General features: G+C 36.6%; 4 protein-coding genes and 1 non-coding gene across 5 annotated transcripts in view; 3 read left to right on the top strand and 2 right to left on the bottom strand.

The window, feature by feature from the left end:
• Nucleotides 1–492: 492 nt before the first annotated feature.
• LOC123422267 (photosystem II D2 protein) lies at nt 493–1,688 on the bottom strand. Its single transcript, XM_045107672.1, has one exon. The coding sequence runs from the start codon at nt 1,682–1,684 to the stop codon at nt 623–625; it is 1,062 nt and encodes a 353-aa protein (XP_044963607.1). The 5' UTR covers nt 1,685–1,688; the 3' UTR covers nt 493–622.
• Nucleotides 1,689–2,665: 977 nt separating this feature from the next.
• Nucleotides 2,666–2,753, top strand: TRNAS-GCU. The gene has a single exon. It is a non-coding gene; the product is annotated as a tRNA-Ser (tRNA).
• A 4,348-nt stretch (nt 2,754–7,101) lies between these two features.
• LOC123422265 (maturase K) lies at nt 7,102–8,730 on the top strand. The gene has a single exon (XM_045107671.1). It carries the CDS (start codon nt 7,102–7,104, stop codon nt 8,635–8,637), a length of 1,536 nt encoding a protein of 511 aa, XP_044963606.1. The 3' UTR covers nt 8,638–8,730.
• A 343-nt stretch (nt 8,731–9,073) lies between these two features.
• LOC123422268 (photosystem II protein D1) lies at nt 9,074–10,260 on the top strand. Its single transcript, XM_045107673.1, has one exon. The coding sequence runs from the start codon at nt 9,163–9,165 to the stop codon at nt 10,222–10,224; it is 1,062 nt and encodes a 353-aa protein (XP_044963608.1). The 5' UTR covers nt 9,074–9,162; the 3' UTR covers nt 10,225–10,260.
• A 1,911-nt stretch (nt 10,261–12,171) lies between these two features.
• LOC123422262 (NAD(P)H-quinone oxidoreductase subunit 2 A, chloroplastic-like) overlaps nt 12,172–12,876 on the bottom strand; it is a 4,702-nt gene continuing 3,997 nt past the window's right edge. Inside the window, exon 2 of the mRNA XM_045107668.1 lies at nt 12,172–12,876. This exon is cut by the window's right edge and continues 3,870 nt beyond it. The gene's annotated coding sequence lies outside the window, so the exon portion shown is untranslated.

The following is a 12,876-nucleotide window of genomic DNA, read 5'->3' as shown; positions in this document are numbered from 1 at the left end:
AACAATCCACCCTTCTCCCCCAAAAGGAGATTTTAGTAAATAACCAAATATAACACTGGGACTAAGGGTCAAATTGGTAATTTTTCTTACATCTCCCCCCCCAGGGGCCCAGGTATCATATACACCGCCAAAATAAAGAGCCTTGAGTACTAGAAGAAAAGCACCTAGACCTAACAAAATTAAGTGAATACCCAAAATTGTAGTCATTTTATTTCTATCTTTCCAGACATAACCAAAGAATGGAAAAGATTCTTCAAGAGTCTCGGGTCCCAGAAGCGCGTGATAAATGCCACCGAAGCCTAAGACTGCGGAGGAAATTAGGTGAAGTACGCCAGATACAAAGTATGGAAAAGTATCTAGAACTTCCCCCCCTGGCCCTACTCCCCAACCTAGAGTAGCTAAGTGTGGAAGTAAAATCAACCCTTGTTCATACATGGGCTTTTCTGGTACGAAATGGGCCACTTCAAATAGGTTCATTGCTCCGGCCCAGAATACGATTAATCCGGCATGGGCTACGTGAGCTCCAAGTAGTTTACCGGACAAATTGATAAGTCTGGCATTCCCAGCCCACCAAGCAAAGCCGGTGGTTTCTTGGTCACGACCAGCTAAAACGAAAGTTCCATTAAAGAGCGTTTCCACGTGGTAGAACCTCCTCAGGGAATATAAGATTTTCATGAGGCTGATCCTGAGCTGCCATCCACGCACGAATACCCTCGTTTAAAAGAATATTTTTGGTGTAGAAAGTCTCGAATTCAGGATCTTCCGCTGCACGGATTTCCTGGGAAACAAAGTCATAGGCACGTAAGTTCAGAGCCAAGCCAACTACGCCAATAGCACTCATCCATAAACCGGTGACGGGTACAAATAGCATAAAGAAATGTAACCAACGTTTATTGGAAAAAGCAACACCAAAGATTTGGGACCAAAAGCGGTTAGCAGTGACCATTGAATAAGTTTCTTCAGCTTGAGTTGGGTTAAAAGCACGGAAGGTATTTGCACCATCACCGTCCTCAAATAGAGTGTTTTCTACGGTTGCTCCATGAATAGCGCATAGCAGAGCCGCGCCTAATACTCCGGCAACTCCCATCATATGAAATGGGTTCAACGTCCAATTATGAAATCCTTGGAAGAAAAGGATGAATCGAAATATCGCTGCTACGCCAAAACTCGGCGCAAAGAACCAACCAGATTGCCCCAGTGGATAAATAAGGAATACCGAAACAAAAACAGCAATTGGACCAGAGAATGAGATTGCATTATAAGGCCGCAATTGAACAGACCGAGCAAGTTCAAATTGGCGTAACATGAAACCTATTAGTGCAAAAGCCCCGTGGAGAGCTACAAAAGTCCATAGACCGCCTAATTGACACCAACGAGTAAAATCTCCTTGTGCTTCTGGCCCCCATAGTAGCAACAAAGAGTGTGCTAAACTATTGGCAGGGGTAGAAACTGCTGCGGTTAAGAAATTACAACCTTCCAAATAGGAACTTGCCAATCCATGGGTATACCAAGAAGTTACAAAAGTTGTCCCTGTAAACCAACCCCCTAAAGCGAAATAAGCACAAGGAAAGAGCAATAGGCCAGACCATCCTACAAAAACGAAACGGTCCCTTCGTAACCAGTCATCCATAGTATCAAATAGATCATTTTCTTCTTTAGGAACTCTACCAAGGGCTATAGTCATAGTGATCCTCCTATTCAATTACTTCAACCATTTCCGAGCACCTCATATCACTTTCCAAGGCATATGATAGTTTTATATCTGTGGACGATTTCTTTCTCGTTCAATGCCCTTTTTCAATGGTCTCGAAGAGAGAAATTTTCCATTTTTATCTATGGAGTCACAACCGAGGTCGTTGTAAATCCATGAATTTGATTCGATTTGTTTTTCTTATCTTATACTTATAGAAATAAACCTTTGAATTCAGCATTATTCCAAGACTCCTATTTCAAAGTCTATCTTTTAAGGGAAAAATGAAAATAAAAGTAACCCCTTTTTTCCCATTCCCTCTCTATTGCATGGGGGGAAGAACTAAAATGGAGGATTCTGAAAAAAAAAAGGACCTTCGAAATCAATTTTTATGTGTAGCGCAAAGGAGTTGCGATTTCTTCTTATTCCTATAGAACATCTAGTAACAAGAATATGAAATCGTAAATAGCGAAAAATTCTTGTCTTGCGCGGTCTAAGTCTAAGGAAATACGAAAAATTCGCTTATACAATTTCATCTACATCGAATTTATATATCAGAATAGCGGATAGAGGCATCATTCAAGGAGTCAGGTCTACTTACTTTATGCTTCTTTCCAATTTTATGGTGGATTTGATAAGAACCCTTTTTGCTTTCTTGATAAATAATCGACAAAAAAAAAAAAAGCGTTTTTTTATATATAGCTTGTTTTATTATAATTATAACAAGTCCTATATGGAAATGCCCGCTAAAGAGAAAATCTATTTGATTGTCTCTCGGTCAATATCGATTTTTACAAAGAAAAAACAAGAATTTTCTTCTTTTTTTTATTAACATTAAGAAAAAAGAATATAACTAAAATGGAATTGGCAATATAATTTTTATAGACTTTTGAAAGAAAAAAAGGGGTTTTTTGCAACCGTTATTTCTTATTTCTTGCCTATATCATATCACGGAAACCTTTCGCTTTGGAACGTGGAGAGATGGCTGAGTGGACTAAAGCGGCGGATTGCTAATCCGTTGTACAATTTTTTTGTACCGAGGGTTCGAATCCCTCTCTTTCCGCTCCCTTGGATCATTTGGGACTTTCAAACTGGAAAGAATTCTGACCCCCGGATTTTCTCATAGATAAATGTACGAAACAAATCCAATTTGTAAGAAAAAAAAAAAATTGAATTTTTACTCCTCGCGTCCAGGATTCCGTCCTGGATCATTAGATAAGAATCCAAAGATAAAGAGTGAAACAAAGAATATCACTACTGTATAAACAAAAAGTTTGAGAGTAAGCATTACATAATCTCCAAGATTTTTTTTTAAGGAATAGATTACCAGTTTTTCCTTACCACACGGATCCACTAGGATGGTTTTTTTTGATACCTAAAAATGCAAAAATGAATTCTGGAAAAAAATTGCAAGAATTCATTTATAATAAGAACTCTTATCAATAGCAAAAATAGGGTTAGGTGGTATTGAATAGGTATTGTGTAGGTACCTAAAGGTACCTGCTCAACCTAGGTGCAGGGGAGTAGAAAGGCTGATCCAAATTTATTGCTGTAGCTACCCATTCAATGTAGAATAATTTCAATTTTAGAATTGAGGGTTCATAATATAAAAATATAAAACTTCTCGGCTTTTACCCATTTTAATTTTTTTTTTTGGAATGAACACATCATTCAATTTGGCATACAGAGTACTAAAGATTTCATCGAAAACTTACAGCAGCTTGCCAAACAAAGGCTAATAGAAAAAAGAATAGAGGTATAACAGGCATAATATCCACGATTGGATTGAAAATAGCATAAGCTTCGGGCAATTTGGCAAAGAAAAAACTAGTAGGATAAAGAACAGAATTAAAACAGATACAGGTTAAACTAAGTATATTAGGCATAACAAGCATTTCATTCTTGTAGAGTAAATAATTGGATTTTGATTGAGTTATTTTTTTAAGGGAAAGAAGGAAAAGGCAGATTCAAAATCTTTTTTTCTTCGGACTTTCCCAAACACAAAATACCTCCTTGTATTCGCACTCTCAAATGAGAGTGGAATAAATTCGACTTTCATATAATATCTTAATAGAATTCCATGTAATGATCAATGCATTTTTTTGATTCTATATTATCTGCATGTGTAGAATACTAGCAAGAGAATATCTCTTCTTTATTTATGTAATTGAAATGGTATTGACGAATAACAAATAAACATAATAGTGTTTATTAGTGTCGCATAAAACCCGAAATGGGGCGTGGCCAAGTGGTAAGGCAGCGGGTTTTGGTCCCGTTACTCGGAGGTTCGAATCCTTCCGTCCCAGATTGTTTCTGATGAAACAAACGGTGAAATCATATAGTACTCCGTATGAGACAAAAGTTTATTAAAGAGAATAATGATATCTTATGTTTTCTCAGAAAACATAATAAAGTCTTAAGTCCAGTCAAATTGACTACCTTTATTTTCATGAAAAAAATGGGATCTAGCAGGCACATTCAGGATATGCCTCTACTATGATCACTTAATAATCACTTAATAATCACTTAATCATATTTTTTTCTTCCTTTTGGTCTTCGAGTCGAAGAAGTACCAAAAACAATTAACTACCAAAAACTTTCAATCTATTCATTGGAATAGTTTATTTAGTTATTATAGTTAATTGTTTTTGGTACGGAAAAAATATATTACTAATAGAATTCTAATTCTAGTAATTAAATGAATTAAACTTTTTTGGAGGTTGATAGTTTATTTATTGAGGAAGAGTCAATCCTTCTCTTCTCACTTCAAGATTGATCATCTCGAGCCATCCGTTGAGGGTGGAAATTTAATAATAAATAAGTTTTAAGCAAACTTGTTTAGTCGTCTTTTTCTATGTTTCATTCATATGATAGAATTCGAATATGGGTTTAAATAAATTGGATCTTGGCGGAGGCTTCCCGGATAAATACTTACTTTCTTTTATCCATATTGCTCCATAGATAGCAAGTTTTAATTTTAATTAGTATACAAAAAACAAAACCAATGACTATTCATGATTCCATCCATATTGGATCAATTTTCTATACCACTTTGCAATGAAAAGAGGAATGTTTGTTATGGTAAAACTTCGTTTAAAACGATGTGGTAGAAAGCAACGTGCGACTTGAAGGACATGATCGATTGTGGATTTTGCTATCCATCATTTTCCATAGTAATGAAAATGCTCTTGGCTCGACATAGCCTGTTCTATTCGTTCCGAACCAAATTTGCGCAGGGTTTAAGTAACATAGTACACGATGGAGCTCGAGAGGACAGAGTTTATTTTTTATCAAGGGAAAGAATCTAGGGTTAGTGAAAACTAATAAATTAGGCCAACTTTGTCAGTCTATCCTTAATATAGAAATAAATCGAAAGGTTAAAATACGAAGAAAGTCCAATAAAAGTATATCAGAATCAATCCCCCTTATTAGATTTCTATAGAAGAGATAAATGCTTTATCGAAGGAAATAAGAAAAAAGGGTATGTTGCTACTCTTTTGAAAGAAAAAAATAGGAATTCCCGAAGTAATGTCTAAACCCAAGGATTTCACAAATCAAAGATAAAGGATTCCAGAACAAGTAAACACAATTTTCAATTGTCTCAACAACAGAGTTGGATCAGAATAAGGAATAAAAGTCAATTCGTTCGAAATGAGACAAAGAAAAGAGTTTAAAGACGACTCAAAAATTTTTGAAGGATTTTGCCTTCGAAGTTTCTCAGGCAGAATTAGCCAACTTGAGTCATGAGTATAAATGAAATTTGTTTTTTCTGTAAGGAAATTAATGGACGTCATAGTCTAATTTCTATTATTATCGACAGAAATTCGAATCATTTTCTCGAGCCGTATGAGGAGAAAACCTCCTATACGTTTCTAGGGGGGGCGTTGTTTATCTACATCTATCCCAATAAGCTGTCTATCGAATCGTTGCAATTGATGTTCGATCTCGAAGAGAAGGAAGAGATCTTCGAAAAGTAGGTTTTTATGATCCGATAAAGAATCAAACTTGTTTAAATGTTCCAGCTATTCTCTATTTCCTTGAAAAGGGTGCTCAACCGACAAGAACTGTTTATGATATTTTAAGGAAGGCGGAATTCTTTAAAGAAAAAGAAAGAACTTTGAGTTAATTGAAGAACTAAATGAATAAAAAAGTAGGATAGGAGAAGATTATTAGTATTCCTCGTTGTCTAATTATTTAGACACAATTTACCTCTTTCTTAATCCTATTTGGATTTATATCGTGCCAATCCAACATAAGCCCCTATTTTATTTACTTTTTCTATCTAATTTGTTTTCTTACCATTGTATTTCCATTGACAAAGGTCTATTGAACAAATAGAATTTGTAGATAGATGGGTCTCTTTATCCTCACTCCATATTTAATTTTTCTGCTTACACTTCGCTCAAATGATAAGGGTGTTCCTCTTGCATGTATTCTCATACAATATAATATATATTTTTTTTAATAAAAATCGCTAAAAAAAGGAGAATTTGGCCATCGTGATTAGGGTCGCTCTTTTTTTTCACTTTAGTGGAATTTAACCGGACCTGTTCGTTTTGCCATTTGAGTGTTTTTCATGGTCGATAAAATCTTTCTTTTGATGTCTTGCTAGTTCAATGTTTTGACAGAAGCGCGCGGTGTAATTCCATTGATTTTTGGATTTCGATCGTATCTAAGATCCTTTTTTTATCTGGGTTGCTAACTCAATGGTAGAGTACTCGGCTTTTAAGTGCGACTATGATCTTTTACACATTTGGATGAAACAACAAATTCGTCCAGACTCTTGGTAGAGTCTAGAAGACCACGACTGATCCTCAAAGGTAATGAATGGAAAAAATAGCATGTCGTAATAAAATCAATCTTTTTTGAATGGAATCCAAAATTACGATTTTCTGGGTCTAGTGAATAAATGGATAGAGCCTGGCTCCAATTCTGGTAAAATAAAAAGCAACGAGCTTAACTTCCTAATTGGAAGGATTCCCCGCTCTAATTAGACGTTAAAAATAGATTAGTGCCGGATGTGGGGAAAGGTTGGGTTTTCCTATGAGTGGACCCTTTATTTTTTCTTTTTTTTTAGAAATCCTAATTATTCTTGATTATGGATTGAATAAGGGATGTTATGGATTGAATGTGTAAAAGAAGCAGTATATTGATAAAGAGGCTGTATTCCAAAGTCAAAAGAGCGATTGGCCTGCAAAAATAAAAAACTTGTTCTGTTCTTTTTTGTAATTTAGAACAAACATAAACTAATTCGGTAGAAAAGGAGCGGAAAAAGATCCGTGGATTAGACTCCCTTTCTTTCCAGGGTTTGTATTAAAAATGCAACACCCTGTTCTGACCATATTGCACTATGTATCATCATTCGATAAACCGAGAAATGCTTCTTCTCTCTGATTCAAGTAGAAATACAAATGGAAAAATTCGAAGGGTATTCAGAAAAACAGAAATCTCGTCAACAATACTTTGTCTACCCACTTCTCTTTCAGGAGTATATTTATGCATTTGCTCATGATTATGGATTAAACGGTTCTGAACCTGTGGAAATAGTTAGTTGGAATAACAAGAAATTTAGTTCACTACTTGTGAAACGTTTAATTATTCGAATGTATCAGCAGAATTTTTTGGATAACTCGGTTAATCATCCTAATCAAGATCGATTATTGGATTACAAAATTTTTTTTTATTCTGAGTTTTATTCTCAGATTCTATCTGAGGGGTTTGCGATTGTTGTGGAAATCCCATTCTCGCTACGGGAATTATCTTGTCCGAAAGAAAAAGAAATACCAAAGTTTCAGAATTTACGCTCTATTCATTCAATATTTCCCTTTTTAGAAGACAAATTTTTGCATTTGGATTATCTATCACATATAGAAATACCCTATCCTATCCATTTGGAAATCTTGGTTCAACTCCTTCAATACCGTATCCAAGATGTTCCATCTTTGCATTTATTGCGATTCTTTCTCAACTACTATTCGAATTGGAATAGTTTTATTACTTCAATGAAATCCATTCTTTTTTTTCAAAAAGAAAATAAAAGACTAGTTAAATTCCTATATAACTCTTATGTATCAGAATATGAATTTTTCTTGTTGTTTCTTCGTAAACAATCTTCTTGCTTACCATTAGCATATTCTGGAACTTTTCTGGAACGAATCCACTTTTCTAGGAAGATGGAACATTTTGGGATAATGTACCCTGGTTTTTCTCGGAAAACCTTATGGTTCTTTATGGATCCTCTTATACATTATGTTCGATATCAAGGAAAGGCAATTCTTGCATCAAAAGGCAGTTTTTTTTTGAAAAAGAAATGGAAATGCTACCTTATCAATTTCTGGCAATATTATTTCTTTTTTTGGACTCAGCCGCGAAGAATCCATATAAACCAATTAGCAAACTCTTGCTTCGATTTTATGGGATACCTTTCAAGTGTACCAAAAAGTCCTTTGTTGGTAAGGAATCAAATGCTGGAGAATTCATTTCTCATAGATACTCGAATGAAAAAATTCGATACCATAGTCCCCGCTACTCTCCTCATAGGATACTTATCAAAAGCTCAATTTTGTACTGGATCGGGGCATCCTATTAGTAAACCCATTTGGACGGATTTATCAGATTGGGATATTCTTGATCGATTTGGTCGGATATGTAGAAATCTTTTTCATTATCATAGTGGATCTTCGAAAAAACGGACTTTGTATCGACTAAAGTATATACTTCGACTTTCATGCGCTAGAACTTTAGCTCGTAAACATAAAAGCACGGTACGAACTTTTATGCAACGATTGGGTTCGGCATTTTTAGAAGAATTTTTTACGGAAGAAGAGCAAGTTTTTTCTTTGATGTTCACCAAAACAACTCTTTTTTCTTTCAGTGGATCACACACTGAGCGTATTTGGTATTTGGATATTATAGGTATCAATGACCTGGTCAACCCTCTTAATTAATCATTAGACAAAACTAATAAACAGGAAAGGGTTGATAAATGATCAAGAAAAAACTTTCATATTTTTCATTCTGAAATGTTCCTTTTATTATAATAAAGAGTAGGTGAATCAACTTACTAATTAAAAAATTAGTAGAACTTCCTCTTTGGAATAGAATATTGGCTATTTCTACATAGGGAAAGTCGTGTGCAATGAAAAATGCAAGCACGATTTGGGGAGGGATTTTTCTCTATTGTAACAAGGAAGAATTATCTACTCCATCCGACTAGTTCCGGGTTCGAGTCCCGGGCAACCCATATAGAAAAGACCCATCAAAGTTTTTAACTTTTACTCACTTCATTTACAAATACAAAATTATTGGTTTGGTTAATTTATTTATATGGATAGCCAATCTTTGGGCTGACTTGGTTGACATTGGTATATAGTCTATGTTATACTGTTAAATAACAAGCCTTCTATTATCTATATTCTAGTTAATACGTGTGCTTGGGAGTCCTTGCAATTTGAATAAACCAAGATCTTACCATGACTGCAATTTTAGAGAGACGCGAAAGTACAAGCCTGTGGGGTCGCTTCTGCAACTGGATAACTAGCACTGAAAATCGTCTTTACATCGGATGGTTCGGTGTTTTGATGATCCCTACCTTATTGACCGCAACTTCTGTATTTATTATCGCCTTCATCGCTGCCCCTCCAGTAGATATTGATGGTATTCGCGAGCCTGTTTCTGGTTCTTTACTTTATGGAAACAATATTATCTCTGGTGCTATTATTCCTACTTCTGCGGCGATCGGATTGCACTTTTACCCAATTTGGGAAGCTGCATCTGTTGATGAGTGGTTATACAATGGTGGTCCTTATGAGCTAATTGTTCTACACTTCTTACTTGGTGTAGCTTGTTATATGGGTCGTGAGTGGGAACTTAGTTTCCGTCTGGGTATGCGTCCTTGGATTGCTGTTGCATATTCAGCTCCTGTTGCAGCTGCTACTGCTGTTTTCTTGATTTACCCTATTGGTCAAGGAAGCTTTTCTGATGGTATGCCTTTAGGAATCTCTGGTACTTTCAACTTTATGATTGTATTCCAGGCAGAGCACAACATCCTTATGCATCCATTCCACATGTTAGGTGTAGCTGGTGTATTCGGCGGTTCCCTATTCAGTGCTATGCATGGTTCCTTGGTAACCTCTAGTTTGATCAGGGAAACTACTGAAAATGAATCTGCTAATGAGGGTTACAAATTTGGTCAAGAGGAAGAGACTTATAATATTGTGGCTGCTCATGGTTATTTTGGCCGATTAATCTTCCAATATGCTAGTTTCAACAACTCTCGTTCTTTACACTTCTTCTTGGCTGCTTGGCCTGTAGTAGGAATCTGGTTCACTGCTTTAGGTATTAGTACTATGGCTTTCAACCTAAATGGTTTCAATTTCAACCAATCTGTAGTTGATAGTCAAGGTCGCGTTATTAATACTTGGGCTGATATCATCAACCGTGCTAACCTTGGTATGGAAGTAATGCACGAACGTAATGCTCACAACTTCCCTCTAGACTTAGCTGCTGTTGAAGTTCCAGCTATTAATGGATAAGGTTTTTCTGCTAACATATAAGAATTTTTGAAGAAAGAAAAGACAAAAATACCCAATATCTTGTTCTAGCAAGATATTGGGTATTTTGAATCTTTTTTTTCTTCTTAATCTTTCTATTCAGAATTCAGTTAACGACGAGATTTAGTATCCTTTCTTGCATTTTCATAACTCGTAAAATGCCGAGTAGGCACGAATTCTCCCAATTTGCGACCTACCATAGGATTTGTTATGTAAATAGGTATATGTTCCTTTCCATTATGAATCGCAATTGTATGGCCAACCATTGTGGGTAGAATGCTAGATGCCCGGGACCACGTTACTATTGTTTCTTTCTCCTCCTTCATATTGACCTTTTCTATCTTTGCCAATAAATGATGAGCTACAAAAGGATTCGTTTTTTTTCGTGTCACAGCTGATTACTCCTTTTTTCCTTTTTAAAGAGTGGCATTCTATGTCCAATATCTCGATCGAAGTACGGAGGTCAGAATAAATAGAATAATGATCAACGGAAAAAAGAAAAAAATCCTTTAGCTGGATAAGGGGCGGATGTAGCCAAGTGGATCAAGGCAGTGGATTGTGAATCCACCATGCGCGGGTTCAATTCCCGTCGTTCGCCCATCGCATTATTGCAAATTCCAAAAATGCAATTTTCCATATTCCTAGTTACGTATTTACTTACGGCGACGAAGAATAAAACTATCGCTATATTTTTTCCTTTTCCTAGTTCTTCTTCCAAGCGCAGGATAACCCCAAGGGGTTGTGGGTTTTTTTCTACCAATGGGAGCTTTCCCTTCACCGCCCCCATGGGGGTGGTCCACAGGGTTCATAACTACCCCTCTTACTACGGGGCGTTTACCTAGCCAACACTTAGATCCGGCTCTACCCAAACTTTTTTGGTTCACCCCAACATTACCCACTTGTCCGACTGTTGCTAAGCAATTTTGGGATACTAAACGGACCTCCCCAGATGGTAATCTTAAAGTGGCCGATTTACCCTCTTTTGCAATGAGTTTCGCTACAGCACCTGCTGCTCTAGCTAATTGCCCACCCCTTCCACGTGTGATTTCTATGTTATGCATGGCCGTGCCTAAGGGCATATCGGTTGAAGTAGATTCTTCTTTTCTCTCAAAAAACCCCTTCCCAAACTGTACAAGCTTCTTCCAAAGCATACGGCTTTCTAGATGTATATGACGATCTCTAGACAGATGGATCTTATATGAATCATATGATGAAGTACCACATGAGTGGATATATAGGAAAGGAATCCAAATCTGCCGAATCGCTCATGTTATGATCTTCTACATCCTAGGTCTCTGCGTTCCGTCATCTGGCTTATGTTCTTCATGTAGCATTCAGATCGAATGACTCTATGAAATTACGTCGATACTTCCACATATTATGGGTAACGTAGGAGACATCCCTATTTTCCCCCGGGGGTCTTAATTACCACTGCTTAGCTTTCAATTTGCCTCTGACCATCAAATTAAATGTGAATAACCCGTCCTCCTCTCTTTGAAACAAGGGGCGCTTCCGGTTCTGTGCGTGCTTCAAACAATTTTGTCTTCTCCATATTACCATATCTCTAGAGTCAATAATTTTCTATGAGGAACTACTGAACTCAATCACTTGCTGCCGTTACTCAACAGTTTTCTGTTGAGGTCTATCCCGTAGAGGTAGTCAAATTGGATCAGTGATCGATTTCTAGGTTTCGTCGTAAACCTAATTGGTTACTTCCAATTACGTAAATCAATAGTTCAAACCGCACTCAAAGGTAGGGCATTTCCCATTGATATAGGAACTTTTGTACCAGAAACAATAGTATCTCCAATTATAGCCCCTCTGGGATGTAAAATATATCTCTCTCTCACCATCCCCATAGTGTATGAGACAAATGTATGCATTTCGATTAGGGTCGTATTCTATGGTTACGATTCTACCAGATATGTCTTTTTGATTCCGTCGAAAATCTATTTTACGGTATAGGCGCTTATGACCTCCCCCTCTATGCCTTGCGGTAATGATTCCTCTGGAATTACGACCTTTACCACAACGGTGCCGTCCATGGATCAAATTATTTCGTGGATTGGATTTCACTTGCCTGTCTACGGTTCCCTTGCGTGTGCTCGGGATAGGTGTTTTGTATAAATGTTTCGCCGTATTATTAAGTATTCTCCTTTAGTTTTTTTCTCTATCTAGAAGTGGAATAGAATAACCCGGTTGAAGGGTAATGATCATACGTCTGTAATGCATTGTATGGCCCAGAATAGGTCCTATTCTTCTACCTTTTCCAGGTAGTCGATGGCTATTCACAGCTACCACCTTAACACCAAAGAAGAGTTCGACCCAATGCTTTATTTCTGTCTTAGTGAATCCCGATTCGACATTAAAAGTATATTGATTCTTTCCCAATAAACGAAGACTTTTTTCTGTAAATACTGCGTATTTGATTCCATCCATAAATCGACTTTCCCTCCTATGCTCTGAGTTCCAGTATCGATAAGAATTCGAGTTCTTATTGTTCTTATGTTATGGTATGAATATACCATACCAATTCGTTATGTATGGATGATGGATGAGATTCCATGGATAGAGAGCCAGTTCCAATAGACTTATGGAATGTTCCCGTTCGTGTGCATCCAGCAGGAATTGAAC

The sequence above is a fragment of the Hordeum vulgare genome, unplaced genomic scaffold (assembly GCF_904849725.1).
Source record: "Hordeum vulgare subsp. vulgare unplaced genomic scaffold, MorexV3_pseudomolecules_assembly, whole genome shotgun sequence".
Classification (NCBI taxonomy): Eukaryota; Viridiplantae; Streptophyta; class Magnoliopsida; order Poales; family Poaceae; genus Hordeum; species Hordeum vulgare.
The sequence above is the reverse complement of the archived record's forward strand: the minus strand, read 5'-3'. Positions and strand labels throughout refer to the sequence as shown.

What these genes read in the sequence shown, in the direction of transcription:
- LOC123422267 (XM_045107672.1), bottom strand. Translation starts at nt 1,684, where the DNA reads ATGACTATAGCCCTTGGTAGAGTTCCTAAAGAAGAAAATGATCTATTT.
- LOC123422265 (XM_045107671.1), top strand. Translation starts at nt 7,102, where the DNA reads ATGGAAAAATTCGAAGGGTATTCAGAAAAACAGAAATCTCGTCAACAA.
- LOC123422268 (XM_045107673.1), top strand. Translation starts at nt 9,163, where the DNA reads ATGACTGCAATTTTAGAGAGACGCGAAAGTACAAGCCTGTGGGGTCGC.